The sequence below is a fragment of the Oryzias latipes genome, chromosome 6 (assembly GCF_002234675.1).
Source record: "Oryzias latipes chromosome 6, ASM223467v1".
Taxonomy (NCBI): Eukaryota; Metazoa; Chordata; class Actinopteri; order Beloniformes; family Adrianichthyidae; genus Oryzias; species Oryzias latipes.
Window position 1 is genome coordinate 23,963,866 of NC_019864.2, and position 24,761 is coordinate 23,988,626.

Sequence of the window (24,761 nt, forward strand, 5' to 3'; positions counted from 1 at the left end):
TTCTAATAAAAGAGGGATTATTTCTCTCTTTTTTATGTTAAAGACTACTAAAATGTGGTTACATTAATGTTAAGTTGTGCCGCCTAATTGAGTTTCCATCCTATATTTTATAGTTTTTCTTTTAATTTTTTAATAAAGATTTGAGCAGTCCACACTTTAGGGAAAAAATTGCAATTTAAGTTTCAGTGCGGTTTTAAAAATGCTAATATAATACTATTGTAATTGTGAATCTATGATATCTATGATATAATCTATATGGTAGAAATATAAACTTAACTAATTAAAAAAACAGACATTTCTGCACAAATAAGTTGCATTACATTTTGTCCAGAGAAATTAGGGATATAAAGAGCCCATAATGTATAAAGTCATATTTGTGCCACTAATGTGAGAACAAAATACACAGCATTGAAATAAATATTTCCTGAATTGCAATCAAAATGAACACTTTTAAAACTATAACTGAAAAAATCGAATATTTGCTTGTAAAAGTTTTCAAAATCTCTTTGTTTGGTTACAAAACACAGATTTTAATTTGACTTTAAACAAATTTTTAACTCCTAAGATTCCCTCGATCTGGAGAAAGCTTGTTAATAAAAGATGCTAGGGATTACTTCTTTCCAGCCTAAAACCCATCAAGGGCACTGAGGATAAATATTGTCTGCAAAGAAAAATGGGAAACTTTACTTTTATATTAATTTAAGTATACACATTTATCAAGTCAAACCATGCCATAACAAAGTAACTATTTAATTTGAAGGGAGCTTTAGCAGCACAAATGAAAATATGAATCACAGTTTTATAAACAACAAGAAAAAAGTTGTATTTGTTAGTGCCATGTGTAATTAAATGCTACATACAGATCATTTCTTAACATGGATAAACTGCCTTTGCCACAAAACCTTTTCTTTTCAAAGTTTTTAACATCCTTCACATAAACTACAGTACAATAAAGTTAAAAAAAAAAATTCATAAAAGTAAAGAAAAGGAGGTACAGAGGAGGGATGCCAGCACCAGTTCTGAGTAGAAGAAACAAAGACGGCGAGCATGCAGGGCTGGTGAAATCAATTTGTGCTTATGCGGGAGCTTTTTAGTTCTCCCGCCAGTTGACTTTTTTAATCAACCAAGAATTGATGAGGAGTTACTCTTTGGTTTAAAAAAAAAAAAGAACACTTAATCTACTGATGACTTCCAAACCCAGTTATTCACATTTGATTCCATGCAGACTTATTTCTTGGCTAAATGTGGATTCACCCGTGACGGTTTGTGTTCCAACCTCCGTTCAGAGACCACTGATGTGCATCGAGCAAAGGCCTCCGGGATTATAGATCTAACTGTAATTAAAGTTAACAAACACAAGGAAATAAAACCCTTTTGAGATCTTAAAGTCTGGAAAGGCCAGACCAGTAAACAAAAGAAGCAGATGAACAGACCGTCTTGACTTGAGAGCAAAACATTTAATTTTGAAGGTTTTATTTTATTTTATCCCAGATCAAAATTAAAATTTTTAACGTTCTCCTTTGTTTTCTATCTGCAACTTCACATTTAGCAGCTTGGACTGAAGAAAAGAGGGGAGTAAAGCTATAAGTTTCAATGGAAGAAGGGGGTGAGGGTCAACAATTAAGCTCCGCCCCCTCAAATCAGCCGCTTTAAAAGAGCTTTAAATTCACTAATTGGGTTTGGATCTTGTAAACTTTCAAATGCGAAATTAAAAAAAATTAGAATCACTTTTTGACACTGCTCTGAGAAGAAGTCAAACTGAGGCGAAAAGACAGGAAGGAGAGACGAGGAGACGAAGATCGGTGGCATTTCCAGCCGCCGAGTGTCTTCTGAAGTGTAATCTCACAAACAGCTTCATCATCATTCTGGAGCAGGAACACCACTCGAACTCCATCACACATGAAAACACAAAGCGCAGGATCATCCTGCAGAGACATCTCAAACCAGTGAGCTTCAAAACTCAATGATAATAATCAAAAAAGTCCACTTTTCTCTGTTTGACAGGATTTACATTTGAACATTCACACACTCATCAGCAGGAATCTCTCCTGCAGCAAACAGGCAAAATCACCACACATACAAAAGAAAAACAACCAACAGATTTGTTTTTTTTTTCCAGTATAAAGTTTTCAAAGTACAAAACATGTTTCTCAGAACACTTTTCTCTTGGAGTTTTTTTTTTTCCTTCATCTTCTTTTTAAAGAAAGACGTCCCTTGACATTCCCAGCCTTTTGGCTCAACAACACTCACACATGGTATGTACAGACTGACCAGAACTCTCCTCTGCACACAGACGTCCGAAAAGCACCACATTTCTGCAAGACATTTTTGGCAACATCTGCATAAGAAAACATCGGTGGAGATCTATGAAGGTCTAAAAGTGACAACATTTAACTAAAAACGCCAGTAAAAGAAAATATGTATATTGTATGACGATTTAAATCGGTATTAAATCGGTTTTCTGCAGAATTTCAACTTTAAAACTGATATAAACACATTTTTTTATTAGTTAATAATATTACTATAAATGCATTATTATTATACTTTTGTTGCAGTTTTTTTATAAGTCATTTTAACTTCTAATCTTCATTAACAGGTGACCTATTAGAATAATCGTATCAAATAATCCTATTTTAATCAACATTTGCTTTTTCCTTTAGCCTAATTTTTATTATAAGTTACGCAATTCTTGTTTATTTATTTCAAATCATTTCAATTGTGATTTTTTTTTTATTTTAAAAACTTTAATTTAAAAATAATGATGGCATTTTTTTCATGTTCTTTGGCACTCCTAGACCTCGACACATTTCACCGTTTGGAGCTTTTGCTGAGGCTGCACTCTTGAGTCTTACTGGCATTTCAACGTAAAAAAAAGAGCAGCCATGAATATCATGGCTCGCACAGGTCCGCCACCGTCCTGACAACAGAATGCATTCCCAAATCCCCCCCCTTTACACTGTTTGACTTCAAACCTGCAGACGAGCATCGTCAACACTGAGACGGGAGGAAGAGGAGGATCGAGATTCACCTTTACGACTCGTTTTGTGCTGTTCAAAGTTTACCTGTCAAATTGCTAAATGTTTGAGTTTGGAAATAAAAGTTTTTCTATTTCTTCAGAGGAAGATTCAGACAGGAAGTACAAAAGGTGAGATGAGGATAAACTGGGTTTCAGTTGCACCTTAATCCGCCTCCGTAAGGGTAATCTCTCCTTAGAACTAAGATTTAGTTTAAGGTGTAGCACAAGACCTCTTCAGAAAAAAAGCAAAGTTAAGGCATAATACTGCTGACTGACAGTTTCAATACTTTAAGCTTTCTCCAGACTGAACACAAACATGGTAAATAGCTGAAGGTTTGAACTGCAAACATAACTGAAAGCACAGAAGTGACCTGCATGTCGACCTAAGGTTCTGCCGCTCAGACGGTCCTGGGGTCCGGCTGCAGATTCAGGAGAGGTACTGAGGTGCAGATTATCTAGATTTATGTCATTTATGTTCGATTTAGGGTTTTGAAATGACTTTAGCAAACAAAAATATAACCTAGACAGGAAGTTTCACATTAATGAGTTGGGTTTTCTGTGTGCTTTCTTCAAAATAAGAGCACCTCCTGACATTTTCCTTACGGGGTTTTTCTGCCATGTTAGATAAAAAATGATAACTTAAAAGGCCGGGCCTCAGATGGCAGCCCTGAATGGGGGTGATGCTCATCGGCAAACAGCTTGTGGGACAAAGGAGGATGCGGACGTTCTGCTGTGCCCTCAGATGCACTGGGACATGCTGTAATTGCCCCCCTCGGCTGTGTGCTGCACCGTGTGGTCCTGCAAAGAACCCAAGTCGCTGAAGCGCTCCCCGCACCACACGCACTTGAACTGGCCTTCCCTGGAGTGTGTGCTCTTGTGTTTGGTCAAGTGCTCGCGCTGCTTGAAGGCTTTGTCGCAGTGGTCACATTGGAAGGGTTTCTCGCCCGTGTGCACGCGCCTGTGGCGGTTCACGTCAGACGTGTATTTGAACCTCTTCTCACAGTCGGGACACTTCAGCGGCTTTTCCCGCGACGGGTCGCAGCGGTGCTCCACGAACTCGGAGGAGGAGACGAAGCGGCGCTCGCACAGCGAGCACTTCAGTGGCTTCTCCTGGCAGTGCGAGTTCTGGTGGCGCTGCAGCGTGGAGCTTTTCTTGTAACCCTTCCCACACACGTCGCATTTGTACGGCTTGTCGAGGGAGGCGCTGGATGACTCGCCGCACTTGTGCCGGAGCAGCTCCCCCGATTGGCTGAACTCCTTTTGACATGAGGCGCACTTGAAGAGGTTGTCCATGCCGTGCACGTGCTGATGGTACAGAAGGTGGGAGGGCTGCATGAAGCCCTTGTCACACAGGTTGCATTTGAAGGGCCGGTCGGTGGGGTCTTTGTGCATGCGCCTGTGGCGCGCCAGGGCGTACTGCTGCTTGAAGCTCATCTGACACTCGTCACAGTGGAAAGGGCGCTCCTCTGAGTGCGTACGCTCATGCTGGCGCAGGTCTGAGGGCCGCTTGAACCCCTTCCCACAGGCGGCGCAGCGGAAGGGCCGCGTGCCCTGCGGGTGGCAGGGGTGATGAAGGAGTTCGGACGACTCCTTAAAGTGCAGCTCGCACAGATTGCATTTGAACAGGTGCTCTCCGGAGTGCACGTACATGTGGCGCACCAGGTGGGAGCGGTGCTTGAAGCTCTTCTCACAAACGGCGCACTTGAACGGCCGCTCGTTGCTGTGCGTGCGCTGGTGGTGCTGCAGGTGCGAGGACTGGCTGAAGGCCTTGTCGCACGTGTCACATTTGAAGGGTTTCTCGCCGGTGTGCACCCTCTCGTGCCGCGTCAGCTCCGACAGGTGCTTGAAGCCTTTCTGGCACACGGAGCACTTGTAGGGTCGGTCTCGGGCCGACGGGAAGGGCAGGATGGAGGAGCTGCTGCTGGCAGACGCTGCGTCACTGCTGGTATGCTGCGAGTTGTTGGAGGAGGTGGGCGTGGTGTTTCCAGAGGAACCGGGTCGGTACGTCTTCTCGCATATAGAGCACTTCATGGGGTTGCTGCTGTTGTGGGATGTGTGGTGCGCCGCCAGGGAGGTGAGGAGGGAGAAACCCATTTTGCAAACGCCGCAGACAAACGGCTTCTGCTCCACCTGCACGCACTGGTGCTCCAGCAAGTCTGTGGCCTGGTGAAAAATCTTCAGGCACTGCGTACACTGGAAGGACCTGTCCTGGGTCACCACGCACTGATGCTCCAGCGGGTCCACAAGGTGGGAGATGTCGTGTCCACAGGTCTCGCATTTGTGGGCCTCCTCAGCGCCGACCTGCAGGGAGTTCTGAGCGGGATGTTGCTGCTGTTCGTGCTGGCCCTGCTGCTGCTGCAGAGATGCAGCGTCTGGCTGCAGAACAATCCCATAAACGGCACAGCCCAACGCATTCTCAGTTGCCGTGGGGATGTTGTGGACGACGGGAGGGGCAACCGTGTGCTGCTGCCAGGTCTCAGTCATGCGGGTTCGGCCGTAGGGATTCGGTTTGGCACCCGGAGACGCCCAACTAGAAGAGGAAAATAGCAGCAGATGAATGAGTGAAGCCCCCAAAAAACGGAAATCTTTACAGCAAAAAGAAAACGAGAAACCTCACTCCATGTCTGGAGGGGCTCCTTGTGAGGGGGGCCGTGACAGAACTAAGATGCTGGGAAAGGTGGAATCAGATCCACAACCCCTCTATTATCCCTTTGTTTCCAGCAGCATCTGCAAAGAAAAACACAGTTCAAACAGTCAAAACCATGTTTAGTCAAAAGAATTCCAATTTAGGCCAATCACCACAACTTTTCCATAAATGAGAGGGAAAAAGGTGACTCCAACAGGATGAAAAAAGAAGTTAACCAACAGCTGATATTCCCTGCGAAGCATCCTCAAAGTACAACTGCAGAATGTGACTGAAGCTGCAGCTTTTAGGGACACAGAAGTGAAGGAAAATAATAAGGGGACTTGCCAAAATGTATCCAAACTAAAAAAGTTACAGACTCACTCCGAGGAAAATTGTGTATTTGATGTTTTTAACATGTTCTTTTTTCTCATGATGGAAGACATCTATGAAGAAAATTAAGCTGAAATTTGTATTTCTTTATTCAAATTGTTATTAATCAAGGAGCAGAAGAGAAAACGTCAATGGAAAAAGCTTGTAGGTGTGATGCTTGTTGTTGACGAGATCCCTTTTTCCTTGTCTGAGCTGGTATCTGATGGAAAATTGTATGCTCGCCATTTTTGTTGCATCTGTGATGTTAGGTTGGGGGTGTGAGGGCATGAGAGGAGAGCATTAAGCAGATAGCTCATATATGGGTGATTGGAAGTGGGGTGGGGGTTGCTCTAACAGTTCTTCCCACAACTCAGAGGCAAATGTCTAATGAACTCCTGCCGCTCTGCAGAAACTGAGTCCTAGAAAACCACAGGTTTTTTTGGTTTGAGGTTAAAAACAGCATAATCATATTTAAAAGACCACTGGGAACGCCTTTACAGCAAATCAAAGGATGACCAGAGTGGGACGTTAAACATACTGTTTACTCATCCATCTCAAGGGCTTTGACTGTGGCTGCAAGATTAGTGTACTAAAAAGAAGCGTTAAAGAAAAAGGGACTTTAAATTGTTAGCCTTTAATTGCAATTATTTTTTAAAAGCTGCTGCACAAATCTGAGGTTTCACTTTGTTACCAGACCAAAATAAAGAAATAAATGAAACTCACGTTCTGGAGAAAACGACAAATCCTGCAACTTGGAGGAGGCTCTCCAAATCAAACAAAAACTGTTTTCTTGAAAAATGCTAAAAATGTTCTGTTGCGGTGTGGTTGCATCCCTTTCCCATCAGTCATTTAGATTGTTCCTGATTACATCAGAGGGATGCAGCAGCTGCATGCCAAAGCGTGCAAACACGGATGGACCAAAACATCAGAGCACATCTCTTAGCAGGGAGATCGAGGCAGCGATCAGCAGGCTTTAAGGCAGGCAGAGACTGAGAATGAAGCGGTCTGCACCTCCGTGAAGGTCCAGACTGGACTGGAGGGCTTTTTATTATTAAACAAAAAGGTGAAAAATGAAAGTTTGGCAGAGATTCAACATCTCTTCTCTGATGCTTTTGGACATGCTGTTCAGTTAAGACAGTTGAGAAATGAAGAAGTTTGCTCATAAGGCTGAGTCATCACAAAGAAAAAAAGAGAAATGAACATTTCTGATCAAATTGTGACTGTCATTTATACACAGATACTGTCTTCCTGCATCTGCCATTCATCCTCTCCCCTCCAGAGCAAACCTCCACATCTCTACATATCCCTCCACCTGCTCCCTCCTCTCACTACAGATCACATCTGCAAACATCATGGTCCAACGGGAGTCCTATCTCACCTTATCTGTCAGTCTGTCCATCACCAAAGCGAACAAGAAGCTGATCCTTGGTGCAATCCCACCTCCATCTTGAACCACAGCTCCTGTCTGCATCCTGTCATAGACTTTCTCTGGATCTATTAAGACCTGCTGCAGCTCCTGACCTTGTTTCTTTACAGGAAGCAACCTCACTGCAAGTATTTCATCTGTGGTTTTCTTTTTCTGCATGAAATGACATATTCTCATGACTGACCTCAACCTAACTTCCACTTCTCATTCCCAGAACTTTATTGTTTGACTCATCTGTTTAATTCCTCCCTTCTTAAAAATGGGCACCACCAGAACTCTTCTCCACCATTTTCTCTGGCACCTTCTTACACTCCAGGATCCTGTTAGGCCTACTCCAAACATCTTTTGACCTATTTTCAAAGTGTTTCCAGTGGTCTTCTAACTATGAACATTTTTGGAGGCAACAGGTCTGTTTATAACATTTGAGTGTGTGTGGAGAAGCCCCGCCCTTATAGACTTGTATTACATCTGAGCCTGACTGTAATGATTATTAATAATCCAGCAACTTGTTGCTTTATGCTGCTTCATGGTTTTACTCCCCCCTTCTATAATCACCCTTCCTCTCTTCTTCCCTCCTTTCCTTTTCCGTCCGGTCCAACACAAAAGACTTTCAAATATGATTAAAATGAATAAAGTTTGGCCTTGAATAAAAAAAGAGGTTTATTCAGACATACTTCTGGTGTGTCAGAAGATTCATAACCCCTGTTGATAAAGTAAAATATGTCCAACACAAGAGGCCTTCAGCTCTTATCTGTCTGCCCAGCTGTTGGACAGGACAAGTTAAAAAAAATATATATATGATGATGCCATTTTTGTCCAAATTTAATTAAAACATAAAAGGTTTAGTTTCTGCAGGGGTAGGCCTTCCTTCATTTCCCATCAACCCTTTATTTATACTCTCTCCTACTATCTTACAGCCCCTCACACCCCCAACCTAACATTAGCGGTGCAACAAAAATGGTGAGCAATATTAGAGCTACCCAGCTGTACAGTTTAGAGCCAAATGCCAGTTCAGACGAGGAAAACAAAGACATACATGGATCTATTTGTCTTCAAGTCGATCCATCAGAATGGAGCAGAGCATGGAGCTCATGGCCCGCTGTAGTAGCTTCTACATCACACAAGCTTTTTCAAACAGCATCTTTTCTTCTGCTCCTGATTAACAAAATAAAGAAATAGTCAATAATGCATTTTTTTATCTTAATTTTCTTTATACAAGTTCTCCATCGTGAGAAAATACCACAAGAACATGTTAAAAACACCAAAATCTGGATTTTTGTCGGAGTGAGTCTCTAACAATGGGCACCAGAACACTTCTCTTCTATTCCTCAGGCATTTTCTCCAAGATCTGGTAAAACACCTCTCATAGACGCTTCCATACCTGGAAGCATCTTTGCTCTCTGACATTTTCCTCACTCAGCAGCTCTTCAACATTCTCCTTCCATCTTTCTATCTGTCATTCTTGAGGAACACATCTCCATCCCTGTTTGATCATCCTAACCTGCTGAGCATCCTTCACACCACCCTTTACTTCCATCTTTTTCCCTCTTTTTTTTTTAGACAACCTTAGTCCTAAACTTCTTCATTCCACCACCAAGGCGTTTTTCAAAAAACACTAAATTATTTTTTTGTACAACAATTATAAAGAAAACATTTTACAAAACAAGAAGTGTTCTAAGTTAAGGTTTTGAAAGGCAGAAAATTGTCTGATTGTGTTTTTTTGAAATAGAAAAAGGTATTTCCATTAGTCTATTATCATAACAGCTTTGGGATAAGATAATCATTACAGTATGATCTTCTCTCCTCTGAGGACTTTCTGATTCTGATCAAACAATGGGGCTCCAGAGGATGAGCAGCAAAATCTCTCTGAGCACTCGAAAACAGCCCCTCTATCCGAGGGTTTCGTGGATTTTAATCCACCCTCGTGGCTGTGGCTTGTCATCTTAGTGGGATTCGGAAATCGAAATGCTTCGCGGTAAGAGCGTCTGCGCATCACAACGTTTTCGTCTCCAGGCGAAGATCTTTTGCAGCCTGGATGGATTGGCTAGCCGCTTAGCTTAACCACCTGCTAGCAGAGGCGCAGAAGAGATGCGCGTTAGCCCGGAGAACGACCCGCGAAATCTCCGTCTGCGGTTTAAAACCCCGCACTAAGCGGAACCCCGGCGTGGTCGTACCTGGAGCTCGGGACAATCCCCGAAACGATCCCCGGTGTTCGGGGGGAGCCGATCCCCTCTCTTCACACCCCAGACGCCGCTCGGATGCTCGCGTCCTTTCGTTGGTGGTGGAGCCGAGGGACGATAATTTGTCCTCATTAAAGATGGGCGGAAATTCCTCCCGCGATTGACGGAGTCAACCCATCAACGGCGCCGTCTCACGTCGTCATATTTCGGAGTCGTGGTGGTCCCTCTCGGCCGTAGAGAAGAAAGACATTTTGATCGTTGATGCTAGCTAGCTGTTGGCTAGCTGCGGAGCCCCTGCCAGCACGCGGGAACATGAATAACAAATAATTGATATCCCGAAAATAAACGCACTCACCCGACGATGAACACATTAAAGAATAAAAACATACACTTAATGCTAAAAAACATAAAAATAACAGGCTTTATTTCTCTCCCTTATTTTTTACATAAAAGTTGAATTTCCAAAACCGAAAAAAAATAACCTTTGGCAAAAAGTTGTATTAAGTATACTTAAGTACAAGTATGGCAAATAGTAGACCATGTACGTGTAGTGTAGAAAGTTTACTAACTGAATACTTTTCCAGAATAAATTGGAGCATTTAGGCTGACAATATGTAATAGTGCATAAAAGTAAACTTCAAGTAGGCTATTTTGTCTAACTTTTAATAGAGTATACTTGCAGCACACATAATAGACTACTTTTTGCTAAGGGGATAGACTAGAGAAAACTTAAAGTAAATTAAACAAAAGTTCTCATTAAAAATGAATTCAAAGTTTGTTTCGTTAAATATACTTCAGTATAAGTATAGCAACATGCATGTGCAGTGTAATATGAATACTAACTGAATAAGTCTTCAAATGAAATTTGAACATTCTAAGTTTACAATATTTAGAAAATATGTAAAAAAAAAAGTGAAGTATATATATATATATATATATATATATATATATATATATATATATATATATATATATATATATATATATATATGTGTGTGTGTGTGTGTGTGTGTGTGTGTGTGTGTGTGTGTGTGTGTGTGTGTGTGTGTGTGTGTGTGTGTGTGTGTGCGTGTATATATACACTAAATAGACTACTTTTTCAGGGAATACATAAAACTTAGTAGTGAATAAAAAAAATAAAGTAGTGAATAAAAAAGTTTTCAATTAAAAAAGTTTTCAATTATATTAGCATTACCACTGTGTTCTAGCTATGAAAATCACGGAAAGTCAATACGAAAACATCTATCAAGTTCAAGTCAACATGAGCACAGACGCACAGCAATGAAATCCCCAAGAGGGGTCACCTTCCAGTGCCTTGTCCAGTGAGTGCAAAATGGACTGACTGATTGGTTGATTGGTTTATGTCACGCTATTTTAAAAAAGTAAAATACATAAATATGTCAAATTTATTTGAGGTATTGTTTTATAGATTGATTTCTAAAAATGCACATACACACTAGGGATGCAACAATTCACTTTCACCACCACTCGGTTCAAACCTCAATCTTTGGGTTCGAAACTCATGTTTTGGGTGACGGTTTTGTTTCAAATGGATATATGATTTGTGTGTTACAAAACAACAACAACAAAAAAACACAATTCAGAAGATCCAGTGTGTGCCCCGCCTTAGCGTCTTGAGCATAAAGTAGCGAAGACACGCACTGTCAGAAACCACATGACCCTCACATAAGATTAAGCTTGGATATAAGATGGACCATTTTTGTACGAGCTCGTATCATGTACATTTCTCAAAAGTGTTGAAATTTTGTTTATTATATATTATATTGAATTATTGTCTTGTGTCTTTTTTTTCATTTGTGTTTGAAAATAGAAAGAAAAAATTGTCAATAAAGTTTTTTTAATTAGAAGGGGAAAAAACGGACTAAGCGGAACGTTTAGCAGCGCTAGCAATGTTTCAATGGGACATGTTTCAGAGTTACAACTTATTGTTTACAACGGAAGTAAAGCAAAACTATCAAAACTGAAGTTTGCGCTTTCTGTGTTTCGTGGCTCATTAAATGCACTTTAAACATTCCAGTTGGAATTTTATTATAGTTTATTTAGACTTAAAGATGTCTTTGTAGTTGGAGAAGAGATGTTGGTAAGCTACAGCAGCAGCTCGGAGGAGGAGGAGGAAAGCCAAGCGTCGACTAAAAGTCAAATTTGTTCTCCCAAAAAGGAAAAAGGAAGTTTTCCTAGGCCGAAGAAAGCAAAGATGGAAGAATGTGTTTCCAAAACAAGGTGTGTTTGCTGAGTTGTAACCTTTGTTTAAAACGCTTGAAAAGAGAAATGTCGAAAGGTGAATTTAATTCAATATTTTTACTGGATGTCTTAAATATCAGTAAGTCGACTTTGTTCTAGGGTCATAAACTAGTTTTAGACTACTTACCTTAAGGCTGAGTCCATTACAGATAAAAAGATATGACTCGTTATATATATTTGAGCTTCTAAAATCAACGACAATTCAAGCGAATTTTGCTATATGTGTCTCTTGCCTTTATAAATCAATAAACTAGCTAAACTAAATGAAATAAATGATAAATAAATTAACAAAAAGTTTAACAAATAGACTTTTTTTAAGTATAACGAGTGGCTTGGATGCCAGGTTATTGTAGTTCCTCATTGACGCCAACAGGTGGTAGTAGTCAGCTTAATCTGAGTGACATATTAAGTAAGTTAGTTTTATTTATATAGCGCCTTTCACAGATAAGATCACAAAGCGCTGAACAATAAACAATATAAAATCCAGTAAAGCAGAAAAACAATCAACTAAATAGTATGTAAAGCAAAACTAAATTGAAGAAAAATAAACATAGAATAAAAGTAACAATAAAACCAGACAGCCAAAAGCATTTTTGAATAAAAGTGTCTTCAGTTGACTTTTAAAAGAATCGACCGTGTCGGCCACACGAAGGGACAGAGGGAGGGCATTCCAGAGTCTGGGGGCTATTCCCTGGAACGACCGGTCACCTCTTGTTTTATACTGGGTTTATAATTAAGATGCATTGTTTGTTATAGATAGATAGATAGATAGACAACTTTATTTATCCATTTGGGAGGTTCCCGCATGGAAATTGACATCTCCATCGCATACAGCACTGGTTGACATACATATAGGAAAAAGCAGCACAGTAACTTGAAAAATTAGAACAGTGAGAAACAGTTTAAATATCTGCAAAACAGCATATACAACAAAAGGTCATTCAGGCCCTTTCCCTTTCCTTTTCTGTTGCCCTCCCCCCTCCTAAGTGGTGGTTAAAGAGTTTGATGGCACGGGGGACAAAGGAGTTTCTCAGTCAATTAGTCCTGCACCTTGGGAGGAGCAGCCTCTTGCTGAAGGTGCTTCTCTGGCTGCTGATGGTCGTGTGCAGAGGGTGGGTGGCATTGTCCAGGATACACGTTAGTTTTTTTAGTGTCCTTCTCTCTGCTACAGTAGCCAGAGGGTCCAGCCTTGTGCCAACCACAGAACCAGCCCGCATGATCAGTTTCTCCAGCCTGGAGAAGTCTGTCTTTGAGGTGCTCCCCCCCAGCATACCACAGCGTAGGTTAGAGCGCTGGCGACCCCAGACTGGTAGAAGATCCCCAGGAGCTTCTTTCAGATGTTGAAGGATCTTAACCTCCTCAAGAAGTACATCCTGCTCTGGGCCTTCTTGTACAGCTGCCCCGTGTTGCTCGTCCAGTCGAGCTTGTTGTCCAGTCACAGCCCAAGATATTTATAGGTCTGCACGACCTCCACCTCCTCCACTCCTATCAGAACTGGTCTGGGGTTGGGTCGTTCCCTCCCAAAGTCGACGACTTTATTTTATTATTATTATTTTATTATTATTATTATTATATTATTTACTATATTTTGGTGGAAATAAATCAATGAACTAGATGTGGGCCATTTTTGTTGCAGACTGCCACTTCCTGACTGTCTGCAGACCATGTTTCCAGATGAAGAAGATCGACAAACCGAGGATAGCTCACTCCATGGCGGTCGTATCCGCTCCTTCAAACACGAGCGGGGAAACTGGGCCACTTATGTTTATTTTGCATGTAAATAAAAGGAAACCCATTTTCGGAATCCTTGTTTTTAAAGTGGAATTTTATCTTCTTGTAACTTTTTGGTTGTTTTTTTTATCAGACCATCCTGAGGAGGAGTTTGAGGAGCTGCTGGAGGAGCTGCTCTCAGCATCAACATCTCACGGTGTGGCTTTGACAGCGCAGGAGGAGTTTCACCTCAGCCTGTCTCAAACGGTGGTGCTCCGACACCACTGGATCCAGCCCTTCATGAAGAGCCTGAGGGGAGGCCTGACTCACTCTAAGAGGTTTGAGGGCCACTTTCCTATCTATAAATATACAGCTTGAGAGAACTTGAGCTGTTAACCCTTGTGCTATCCTAGGCACTTTAACATTGGGAGTTGGGTCATCTAGACCCACTAAACAGTGCGCTGAACCTTTTTCGTCGATGATTTGTGATCTTCACTGGTGTCCATGGATTACATGAAATCTTTCCACCTTTATCCACCTTTGTCATGGTAGGGAGAACACGTCAATGTAAGGGTGGGGTCATCTAAGATAGCACAAGGGTTGAACAAAAACCACGCAAAAAAAGGCTCAAGGAAAACGGCTGATGGGACCCATTTCATCTGTTTCAGATTTGTCTGTTCAGCAGGGAGGCTGAGGGTTTACTGCAATGCTGAAAGAACAAGGTACAGCCTTCAATCATTTTCTTTTTTCAAAGCTCTAAAGTCCACATCATTGGCTCAATTTCTTCTTCGGGCCATGTGACTTGAAATTAAATAATGTTGATCATGTTTCTAGTTGCTGCTCCACCTCACATGTGCACTTATATGTTCACCACATATGTTCAATATGAAAATGTAGTGAGTAAAAGGGTCATTTGTATGTTTTTTTTAGGAATATAAGTGGCTTTTAGACACAAGTCAGTTATTAATTTATTCTAAGGATCTTAACAAGACTTGTAAACTACATTTTTTTTTTTTTTTTTTTTTTTACAAATCAGGAGTGATGGTATTATTTTATGGATTATTGAAGTTGTGTGCTCATGTGAGTCGACTGTCTGACCTGCAGGACGTTCCTCGGTATGGAAGTTTTTACTGGGCATGCTCAGTTGTTGGATCTGGTCCGAGTTATTGACCAAACGCTGACCGAGTTTCAGCTGGAGACTTTCTATAAGGTTAGTGGACATGTGCTGCTGACACTTCAGGGAGAGTTTTCTTTTTTTTCATAATTTACTGAGGAGAGTAAAAGAAAATCATTTTTATTTCAGTGAATAAACAAAATGTAGGTAGTGACTTTATATGTATTCATTATTGCACGACTTAAAAAACATTTCCTGATATGGATTTAGTTAAAAAAAATAGAATTTTATACAAAAGACTCAATTGTGAATGTTTGTGTCTGATTTAGAAGAAACTATGTATTTAAGAAAGTTTGTGAAGTTGTTTGGAATTAAAACATTCTGCAGCAGACTTTTATATCTTCTGTGGAGCTTTGACGCACATTGTCTGAATGTAGTGTATGAAGGAAAGATTGATCTTGAATTTTTTTTGTACAGAAATGTTGATGCATATCTGTCAGATTTCACTGTAAGTTCTCATTCTGTTTGAAATTGTCAAAACCAAAAACAAAATGAGAACAAAAGGGACCTGTACTCCTGTTATTTATAAAGAAAGCCGACAATGGTCACAGAAATAACACAAAACTGCCTGAAGTTAGAACAAACAAACGTTAACTGAAAATCATTCAAATCAGTCTTAAAATGAGATTAAGCTGCTTGAAACCTCCTCCGAGTTGTTGTTGTTCGGCATATTGTTTCTTCTAGGATCCATCTTTCCACGTGAGTCTGGCCTGGTGCGTTGGAGACCTGACAGAGGAGCTGAAGGAGATTACCCAAGAGCTGCAGGTACACCAACATCCATGATGGATCCCAAAGTCGGGCAGTGCAGGGAAAAACTTTTTAAAAAAATGCTGCTTTTACATACATTCTGGAACATCACTACACTTACTAACTACTCGCAACAAGTCTTGAAAAACATCCTCAATGGCGTCATGCATTTTTGTTTTATGTAGAGGACAAAACATTGATGCTAAATACTCCCCAAAAAAGGAGAAAATAATCCCACTTTGCCTCCAAGGAACCTACGGTATATCCACCAAATTAAAGTCAGAGTTTAGAATGCCGTCACAGGTGATTAAAGGAATTTTTTAGCACCAGAAAGTTCACTACAAGTTAATATTACTCATTTACAAAAACATTTATTATAGTAAAATCTCTGTAAAAGTCCCTTTTTTAGGTTAAAAAACAACAAAATTAGGGGGATTTAACGCACCCCAAAGCTGCAAAAACCAGCATAAAACTATAAATTATGATAATGCTGTTATCTTCAACTGTTTTCTTTAAAAAACTAGAAGAAAATACTGTAATGTGCAGATGTGAATATTTGTATGCATAGTTATCAGTCCAGTTGTGGACAAAACAGAACAGTTGAAGTTTTGGACTAGATCCTTACTTTCCAGTCGTTCTTGTTTTGTGCCAAATAAAAAACTTCAACTTAGTGCAGAAACTGAACTTGAACAATGAGCTCAAAGCCGCATGCCGCATGTGCAGCTGAAGTGCTGACACTCGGATGTTACAACCATCTATGGTGTTCAGTTTATTCTTTATTTCAATTCATTTTCTGCACCACTTTTGTCCATTTTCTTGCACTAATAATGCATCAGACCTTTTATTGGTCAGTATAATCGATAAAGAGTTTGGATGAAGTGAAGTTGGCATCAGGAAGGTTCTCACTTTTGTGGTTTTGCAGAGTCTGGTAGACGGGCGTGAAGATGGACCTTTTCTTTTAAACCTAGACTGTGCCGAGCTGCGCTGCAGGACGGGAAACAAAACCTTTCGCTTCCCTTTGGAAACGTGACTCATCAAAATAAAAACCTTTAAGCATCTGTGTACCGCGCAGAAGAATCTGCAGATATGACGCTGGATCGTCCAAAAACTGTTTATGAATAAAGCTTCTACATGTTTTGTATCTGGTGGAGTTTGTTTCAACACAATAGCTCTCTGCATCTGCAACAGCACAGACAAAGGTTAAGTCACATTCCCATTTTTAAAGGAGGAGAATTCTAATTTAGTTTCATTTAAGAATTTATTTATTTTTGTGAAACATGGTTACATTTTGGTTTATATGACATCAGAACGTGAAAAAGTACAAAACAAAACCTTCTGCGCTCTTTTAAAACAAGGAAACCTCACAGAAATCATTAAAAGTTTCAACAATTACATTTTCAGGAGATGAAAAACCTTAAATATAAAGTATTTCACCAAAAAGAATGACTGAAGATGGAAACAACAGATATGGTTCTCTGGAGCTCGGCGTCAGAACAAAAAACACAGAACTTCCTATGACTTTACAAACAGTAGAGGAAAAAGACATTTCCAGGACCAGATCCGATCCAAGTCCACTTGAACATGTCTCCTCGCTGCAACCTCACAAGGCACCCGATTCCAACCTGCATGGAAAACCTCCACAGGAGCAGCAGAACAGACGGGGAGCCGAGCCACAAGCCGGCAGGAGCGACAATCTGAGCACAAAAAGTGGATTTTTTTTTTTACTTTTTTTTTGGAGAATCCCTCCATTAGGGACCCACAGCTCAGCTGAATGAGGCAGACTTGCATCACTGAAAGCTTTGACACAATAAAAAGAAACCCCTGTTCACAATCAGAAACCTCCTCCAACCCCTAAACCTAATTGCTACCAGGGTGGTGCAAACAGTGCAAAATCCTGGCACACGTCTGTCAGTTTCTGTTGGACATGTGGAAAGAGTCACCATGATAGAAATGGACAGAAATTTACCTGTAAACATCCTGACAAATACAGAGGAATGACTGATTAAGTATCCTGAAACTGGAATACTCCAATCAAACCTAAATATTTTCTGTGAAGCCTTCTGACGTGAAAATACAGTTTAGCCGTTCTGAGGCTCGGCGAGGACGGCCTGGCCCGGCCCTCCTGTGACCTTTAGGAGTCTGGTTCCCTCGCAGCGTCACGGGGAGAACAGCACCTTCTTGATGTACGCCACGGTCGTGTAGTTCGTCAGCATGTCCACATGCTCGTTCCCTCGAAGCTCCTTCAAGAAGACGGGCTGCTTCTGCTGCCCCACCCACCGCTTGCACTGGATGGCGCTCCGCAGGTTCACCGTCCCGTCCCCGTCTCCGTTTACCACTGTGGGCTCCTCGTCCGGGAAGTTGTTGGAGTAGTGGAAGGCCTCAGACGTGTTGATGCCGCTGCCGTACAGGCAGTGGACTTCCACGTTGGGCGGCAGGAGGTCGGACACCAGCGGCTCCGTGTCCTGCCGCATCAACCAGCCGTCATCGAAGCCGATGTCTTTGTAGAGCCGTCGGTAGTCCTGCACCGTGTAGTTGACAGAGGGTGTGCGGATCAAAACCTGCAGGAGAGGAAATGACCCCAATGACAAATATGTCGTTTTATGTCTTTCGTTACGCTTATTCTCTGACAAGTTTCTGACACAAAGAATTTTTTCTGCTGAGATGATTGAGGTGAAGATCTAGAGAGAGTTGGACAGAACCCAAACCACTGGCACTCATGTGGATCCAGACCTGATCTTTGGACCAGGAGTGGGCGTAGGGCAGCAGCCAGTTTGTGGATACAGCCGTACGCTGTTGGGTACGGATCTTCAGCGGGCTGATCACCGGGATGCGGTTGTTGTCACCTGAAGGTGAAGACCAAAAACAAATCAGAGAGAAAAGTCTGTGCTGACTTTATTTCACCATTTAGCTTGAATTTAGCTTCAAAATAAAATTCAATTCAATTCAATTTGATTTGTATAGCCCAAATTCACAAAAGCAGTCGTCTAAAAAAAAAAAAATCAAAGCAATCCTAAGAAAGTTAAATTAATTGAAATGATAAGTTTTCAAAAAATAAATCAAACTAAATTTAATTTTACTAATATTTTTGAGCATCTTTTATATTATTTATAGTTTAGTGTGTAGCACTTACTCTAAAAATGCAATAATAAAATTTTGATTTGATACTTTTATTTTGTAGGAGTTTTCAGATAACAAAATTTCAGATTTTATTTTGCATTTTTAGTCAAAACAAAATCAACTTCAATGATTTTCAAAAGACAAATCTTCATTCTGAGAAAAACAAAATTTGATTTTGTATTTTGTATGTTCAAAATATGAATCTCTTGTTATTTTCTTTATTTATCTTTACACAAATAACAGGTTTGGTTCTTTTGTTGTTGTGACACGTTTGTCGTGTTTCTACCGCGCTTGGTGTGTCTGCTCACCGGAAGCGATGACGCGCAGCGTCTTGGCCACGCCCGCCCACGGCGGCCCCAGACAGATGAAGGCCTTGATGTACTTGTCCTTCCAGGCCTGCGGCTGTTGGTTCAGGAAGTACAGCGTGTACATGTTCCCCATGCTGTGAGCGATGAGCACCACGGGCCCACCGGCTTTCTCCGCCATCTCCTCGATCATCTGCTGCAGCTTCAGGAAATACTCTTTATTCTCGTCTGAAAAAGAGCGGCAGAGGCGATGAGCAGGGAAATCTCGACCTGGTTGGCGTTGAGCCGGGCGTCTTACTCGGCGCTTTCCTCCAGTCGTATGGCGCTCCTCTGACATCATCGTCTCTGGTGTAGCCCCACTCCACCATGGACTGCACGATGCTGAAGAAATACATGCCTGGAAGGGAAGGAGAACTCAAAGGTTTCAGAACTCGGCTGCTCTTGGTTTTGTGCCGGACTGAGTTTGACTCACCCACGCTCTGCTTGCTGGGATCCAGGTACTCCAGCGAAAACGTCTTTCCAAAGCCGGGAACACGCACAAACACGCCGGGGGGGGCCTCGGAGGTGCGTGTGGTTCTGTTGTAGATCAACCTGTGAAGATGCGTTTGATCAAAGGTGGACCAAAAACAAACCCTAAAAGCCAGCTTCCCGTTTTCAGTCTCTGTTCCTGCACCATAACAGCATCCCAAACCGGATTTTTTACAGGAAACGGGCAGATCTGAGAGGAGCTTTGGTTTTCTGGAGCAGAAGTGAAACTTTTTTTCGATTCTGCATTCACACCTCACTTCATTTCCAGTCAAGCCCACAAAGCTGCTGGGGCACCAAAAGTAGCCTCTGCCAATTTAAAGACCCACTCTGATGAAAATACCGTTTTTAACATGTTCTTGTAGCATTTTTCTGATAATAGAGGATATCTTTAACGAAAATTCATCTTAAAATTGCATTATTGAGTATTTTTTTTATTAAAATTATTGTGAATCAGGAGCGGCTGAAAAAAAATGGAGTTTGAAAAAGAGCTTAATCGTGACGAAGTAAATACACTAAGTGGGCCACCAGCTCGCTGTTCTGCTCCATTCTGATGCATTCACTTGCAGACAAAAAGATCCATGAACGTCTATGTTTTCCTCATCTGAGCTGGAATCTGGATCTAAACTCTATGGCTGGATAGCTCCAATATTACCCGCCGTTTTTGTTGCACCGCTAATGTTATGTTGGGCTGTAAGCTAGCAGGAGAGAGGGTAAACTAATGAGTTATATCGCTAGAGCCGACATGACATGATTCCTTGAGGGAGGAGAGCACCGCCATCTTGGTGAGGTCAGGTCACTGCTGCAGTGCGTGGATGTGGACGATGTTTTTGCAAAATGCTTGTTCATTGAGCGGGTTTCAACTGCCAAATTCGGAGAAATGAGTCTACGAAGGAGGAAGGCATAACATTTCACAGGTAAGGACTATAAGTTTTTTCTTCTTTTTCTTTTAATGCTGCAGGGGCTTCATTAATAGTACGGTACACATGTTGACATATGCTGCTGGGCTATTATCAACATGCTGCATGATGTACGTATAATTTGCTGTCGACATCTATGTAAACTTTATTTTTTTAAACCTATATACAGTATACTAGTCCTAGGCTATTATAGTAATACAGATTTATACATTTCTGACCCAGTTACTGGCCTTTTCTTGCAGGTTTCCAATGAATTCAGGCTTAAGAAAAAAGTGGGCCTTAGCTATCAAAAGAGCTAACCCAGATGGATCACTGTGGTTACCAGCTAGTAATAAAGTCTGGATATGTTCAAAACATTTTGTGAAAACAGATTTTGATAAGAGTGGGCAGACTGTTCGCTTGAAACCCGACACCATACCATCTGTGTTTGATTTTCCAAGTCATTTACAGGTGAGCAAAAAATAACTGGTGCCAATGGTCTTAGATCATTGAAGTGATTGTTTGCTAAGTAGTTAGGCAGTATTTGTCACCATAAACATTGCATTACCTTCTTCAAATAACACCAGGGTTTGTGGGCGTTACCTTGGATTATTTATACAATAACATTTATGGGCATTAATGGCTTGTGCCCTTGGCCTTTGGCTCTGGCATTAATGAATTCTGTCCTCTGGCACAAACCATTCATCACCAGTAATGCCTAACAACAAAAATGTTATTGTCATTAATTAATAAAATATATTTATTGTTTAAAGGAATTCATCAATTTTGCAGGTTAATCCCATAAAACAGTTGAAAAGGACAACCAACAACAGCAGACGTGCTACAGAGACTGCCAACGTAACGGAACTGCAACAGTTGCAGATTTCAGATCGAGAACAAAATCTGTCTACTTCAATTAATGTGAATATTATTTTAAATTTGTTATATTCTGAGGCTATAATATCAATGATGATATGTTGCACATGTGCACACTTATTGCATTGATTTAGTAATTCTGTGTCGAAATGAATTTCAACACAGAGAAAGAAAAAGAAAAAAGAAAAAATGTTGGCCTTTTTCTAAATAATTTAAATTACATGTCAAAGAGTTCTAAAACTTCTAAATGTTTAGAAGTTATTATTACAAATTCTTTGTAATAATTTTTTTAATTGTAAGGATGTCCTGCAAATATGCATTTTTATTTAAAGTTTGAGCTTGTAAGGCTGACTGTTTCTCTTGTTTAACAAAAACAAATAATGTATATATATACATATTATATGTTTATAAATTATATATATTTATATATATATAGAGAGAGAGAGAGAGAGAGAGAGAAAGATATATATATATATATATATATATATATATATATATATATATATATATATATATATATATAAAATTGTATAAAAGCTACTTATATGCCACCATAGGCTATAGAAAGCATTGGCCATAATCATAATTAAAAAAAACAGAGGGAACGCTTTGAAAAGAGCTGAAAAGATCTGGCTTTGTCACATCTGCTCAGCCTCATTTTAACAGAAATTCCTTTAGTTTTCTTTTTTACAGCTGTTTCTAACCCTCCTGTCGACATGTTATTCTAACAAAAAACTCAAATCATAAAATGGAGAGAAAAGCTCACCTGATGTTGTCTATCCAGCAGTCGATGGCGAAGGGGACGAGCAGCTCCAGGTTGAGCCACAGAGTGAAGAAGGAGTCGGTCTTCTTGTAGCAGATGTAATGAACCACGCTGGGTTTATTCAGCCTGGCCTCCAGCTGGTTTCCCAGATCCCCCGGAACTGCAACAAAGAGCAAGTCAGCACAAACAGCACAAGCCCCTCTGTGCTCCTCTGTCAGCATCAGCAAAAATGACTTAATTTCCAGTGACCAGATAAAAAGCTTCTTTTTAGAAGGACTTGATCATTTTTACTTTTAGAGAATGTATTTAAGATAAACTATAGATAAATGAGAGTAAACTAAAACCAGGAGAATTGCTGCAACCAGATTTTTGTGTGAATTAATTAGATCTTATTAGATTTACTTTTTTTATGATTTACAGAATAAAAAGGCTAAAAGAGGAGAGGTGTGTTTAGCATTTGACTGATGTGATGCACAGGGGTTACTCTAGGGCACATCTCAGATTGCGGTCACTTTGACTGACAGTAAACGCAGATTTTGGCTCAGCTGATTTGTCTTGTGTCACTTCGATCGGCGCCTCAAATGCAGCTCGTTGTAAACAGCTGCAGGGCTGTCAGTCAGCTCTCAGGAAACTTGTTACGCAGGAGCAGCACTGATGAAATCCTGACTGCATTTTGAAGCCTTACATACACAGAAGGCTCTTTTTTTTTCCCAAAAACATTTTGATTTTTTTTTCCATAAATAATGTTTGGGCTACATACTAAACTTGTTTGGGATTGTTTAACGAAGCTGTCGTCCCTCTGTAAAGTCAGCTGTTCTTTTGGTTGATTATATTCATTGATTTTAAGGGTCAAGGGTCACGGCTCAGTTTCTTCACCAGCTCTTCTGTCAGTAATCATCGAACAGTCAGTGTTATCTGCTTAAAGACAGACGGCAGAGCCAAATTGATTAGTAAGTTCTAGGCGTAACAAAGGAATGTCCAGCCACTTGATTCTCACTAAAATATTTGCTTTATTATTAAAAACAGATTCAACTGGTGGACTTTGAGTGAATTATCAGATGATTAATTTTACTTTTGCAACAGAGCAGTCATGCACCAAACTGAGATGGAGATTCTAAACTGAAAATGACATGTAAAGATGGAAAAACCCAATTTTCTTTGAGTCCCGAGATTCCAGCTTTGATCCCATGATCATGAGACTAACCCCACACAATATTAGGCCTTCAAAATAAAAGTCACCAAAAACAACATTTGATCTTAAACTTGAAAGAACTGAACTAAATGCCTTCATAATTAAAAAAAAAAAACTAATATAACTAATGTGATCGGTCAACGCTAAAAAAAAAGTGGAAAACGTAAAAAAAGAATTAAGAAAAGAAAAACAAATAAAGGGGGGGGGGTGAATAAATACGTAAGTTGTAAATAAATTATCATTTTTTTACTCGACAATTTTTAAATTTGTTAAATGTAAATATTTGTTAGTATTTATATTGATTTATTTTAGCATAAAACACGACTTACATATTTTTTGCATAGCTTTCGTGGAGTTACGCCGCCGAATATATATGGCGGGGGGGTCATTTTGGTGAGCTTTCAGTAAAAATTATTTAAGGGTGGGGAAATTACAATAATACTCACTTAGGACGACGGGGGGTCTCGCGGGCTGACACGACTTGTTGCCGCGACATTTCTGCGCTGGTCTTCCACCGCTCCGAGATGACAGCAGCAGCAACAACAACACCCCGAAGAGGAAGAAGACGGTTACCCGGTGCCGACTCGCCATGGCTCCCGATGTCTCATAGCCAAAAAAAAGGGAGGGGGAGCTGTCGCCTCGTCGGTGTGTGCGGGTCTGCCGCCAAGTGTCTCCGGCAGGCTGTTAAATCCCCGCGAGGACCATCCTACAGCAGCTAACTTCAGTTAGTAAACACCGACGATCACGAGGTACTGATCACGGAGCAATCCACCCGACGGCTTCGCCTATCAAGACTAAAGCAATCGATCGCAGATGTCGATGAACCGTGACTTCTCTGACACAAGTCGATGACGTTCTTGCAGAAAAAGCAAATAGTTTCTTCAACCACTGAGTGGACTGCATGCTTTATGTAAAGAGAGAACACAAACAATTGCTTTAATAATTCATTGATTGTCTTTTACAAAAGTTTAAATAAATAAATAAATAAAACTGCTGGTATTTGAAAGCAAAGGACACATCTGAAGTGGGTTGCCTCGAAAAATGTATGCAAATCAATTTTATAAAAATAAAAACTAGGTTTTGCACGACAAGAAATTTGTTGTATTCTAAAAAGAAACTTGATTTATCCAAGTTATTCATTTAAAAACAAATGTACACCTTTCATTCGCTGTTTATTAATTTATCCATGCACTGCAAAAACTGTCTTTTATTTGCACACACTAGTATAATGTTTTTCTGTTGGTGGATATTTGTCCCTATTTCCATTTTACTTAAATGTTATTTTTAGTTCTGACCTTTCTTTTCATGCTTTCATTGAATATGGCCATAAGGTCTGCCCTTAAAGTTAACGAGGAAGCAGCTTTTAAGAGTTTGTAAGATTGTTTTTATTATTATTTGGTTGGTTAGCAGTTATACCTGTGCCTTTTCTGTTAAAACATAAACAGATGTTAAATGCACAGAAAAAATAAGAAATGATCAGAGAATATAATCAAATCACTACTGAACAGGGGAAAAATGGATTGTAGTCAACATATTTCTTAGTAAAGAGTAACTAAAGATAACATGAAGCATAA

The 24,761-nt window shown here is 40.4% G+C and overlaps 3 protein-coding genes across 6 annotated transcripts; 1 reads left to right on the forward strand and 2 right to left on the reverse strand.

The window, feature by feature from the left end:
* Nucleotides 1-730: 730 nt before the first annotated feature.
* LOC101163004 (zinc finger protein 319) lies at nucleotides 731-10,297 on the reverse strand. 2 transcript variants are annotated; one of them, XM_011476329.3, is made up of 3 exons: nucleotides 9,612-10,297; nucleotides 5,629-5,743; nucleotides 731-5,546 (listed from the first exon to the last, which is right to left on the reverse strand). In XM_011476329.3, the coding sequence occupies exon 3, from the start codon at nucleotides 5,498-5,500 to the stop codon at nucleotides 3,755-3,757; it is 1,746 nt and encodes a 581-aa protein (XP_011474631.1). In that variant the 5' UTR covers nucleotides 5,501-5,546; nucleotides 5,629-5,743; nucleotides 9,612-10,297; the 3' UTR covers nucleotides 731-3,754. The 2 variants fall into 2 exon arrangements, with proteins under 2 accessions (XP_011474631.1, XP_011474630.1); XM_011476328.3 differs by having other exon boundaries at nucleotides 5,634-5,743; nucleotides 9,612-10,295.
* usb1 (U6 snRNA biogenesis phosphodiesterase 1) lies at nucleotides 9,296-16,651 on the forward strand. Of its 3 annotated transcripts, XM_023955952.1 has the most exons (8): nucleotides 11,529-11,718; nucleotides 11,797-11,858; nucleotides 13,516-13,655; nucleotides 13,744-13,927; nucleotides 14,258-14,311; nucleotides 14,694-14,799; nucleotides 15,448-15,528; nucleotides 16,433-16,651. In XM_023955952.1, the coding sequence occupies exons 1-8, from the start codon at nucleotides 11,713-11,715 to the stop codon at nucleotides 16,538-16,540; spliced, it is 741 nt and encodes a 246-aa protein (XP_023811720.1). In that variant the 5' UTR covers nucleotides 11,529-11,712; the 3' UTR covers nucleotides 16,541-16,651. The 3 variants fall into 3 exon arrangements, with proteins under 3 accessions (XP_023811721.1, XP_023811720.1, XP_023811719.1); XM_023955953.1 differs by lacking the exons at nucleotides 11,529-11,718; nucleotides 11,797-11,858 and adding an exon at nucleotides 9,296-9,412; XM_023955951.1 differs by having other exon boundaries at nucleotides 11,530-11,858.
* Nucleotides 16,652-16,754: 103 nt separating this feature from the next.
* On the reverse strand, nucleotides 16,755-23,961 carry pla2g15 (phospholipase A2 group XV). Its single transcript, XM_004069738.4, has 7 exons — nucleotides 23,634-23,961; nucleotides 21,999-22,155; nucleotides 19,405-19,523; nucleotides 19,231-19,329; nucleotides 18,936-19,160; nucleotides 18,241-18,353; nucleotides 16,755-18,068 (listed from the first exon to the last, which is right to left on the reverse strand). Exons 1-7 carry the CDS (start codon nucleotides 23,776-23,778, stop codon nucleotides 17,667-17,669), a joined length of 1,260 nt encoding a protein of 419 aa, XP_004069786.1. The 5' UTR covers nucleotides 23,779-23,961; the 3' UTR covers nucleotides 16,755-17,666.
* Between the last annotated feature and the right edge of the window lie 800 nt (nucleotides 23,962-24,761).

What these genes read in the sequence shown, in the direction of transcription:
- usb1 (XM_023955951.1), top strand. Translation starts at nt 11,713, where the DNA reads ATGTTGGTAAGCTACAGCAGCAGCTCGGAGGAGGAGGAGGAAAGCCAA. An exon ending in GGCCTGACTCACTCTAAGAG is followed by an intron (nt 13,928 to 14,257) that starts GTTTGAGGGCCA and finishes CATCTGTTTCAG; the next exon opens with ATTTGTCTGTTCAGCAGGGA. An exon ending in AGCTGGAGACTTTCTATAAG is followed by an intron (nt 14,800 to 15,447) that starts GTTAGTGGACAT and finishes TGTTTCTTCTAG; the next exon opens with GATCCATCTTTCCACGTGAG.
- pla2g15 (XM_004069738.4), bottom strand. Translation starts at nt 23,778, where the DNA reads ATGGCGAGTCGGCACCGGGTAACCGTCTTCTTCCTCTTCGGGGTGTTG. An exon ending in TGCTGGATAGACAACATCAG is followed by an intron (nt 19,524 to 21,998) that starts GTGAGCTTTTCT and finishes GCATCTTCACAG; the next exon opens with GTTGATCTACAACAGAACCA. An exon ending in ACTCCTGGTCCAAAGATCAG is followed by an intron (nt 18,069 to 18,240) that starts GTCTGGATCCAC and finishes CCTCTCCTGCAG; the next exon opens with GTTTTGATCCGCACACCCTC.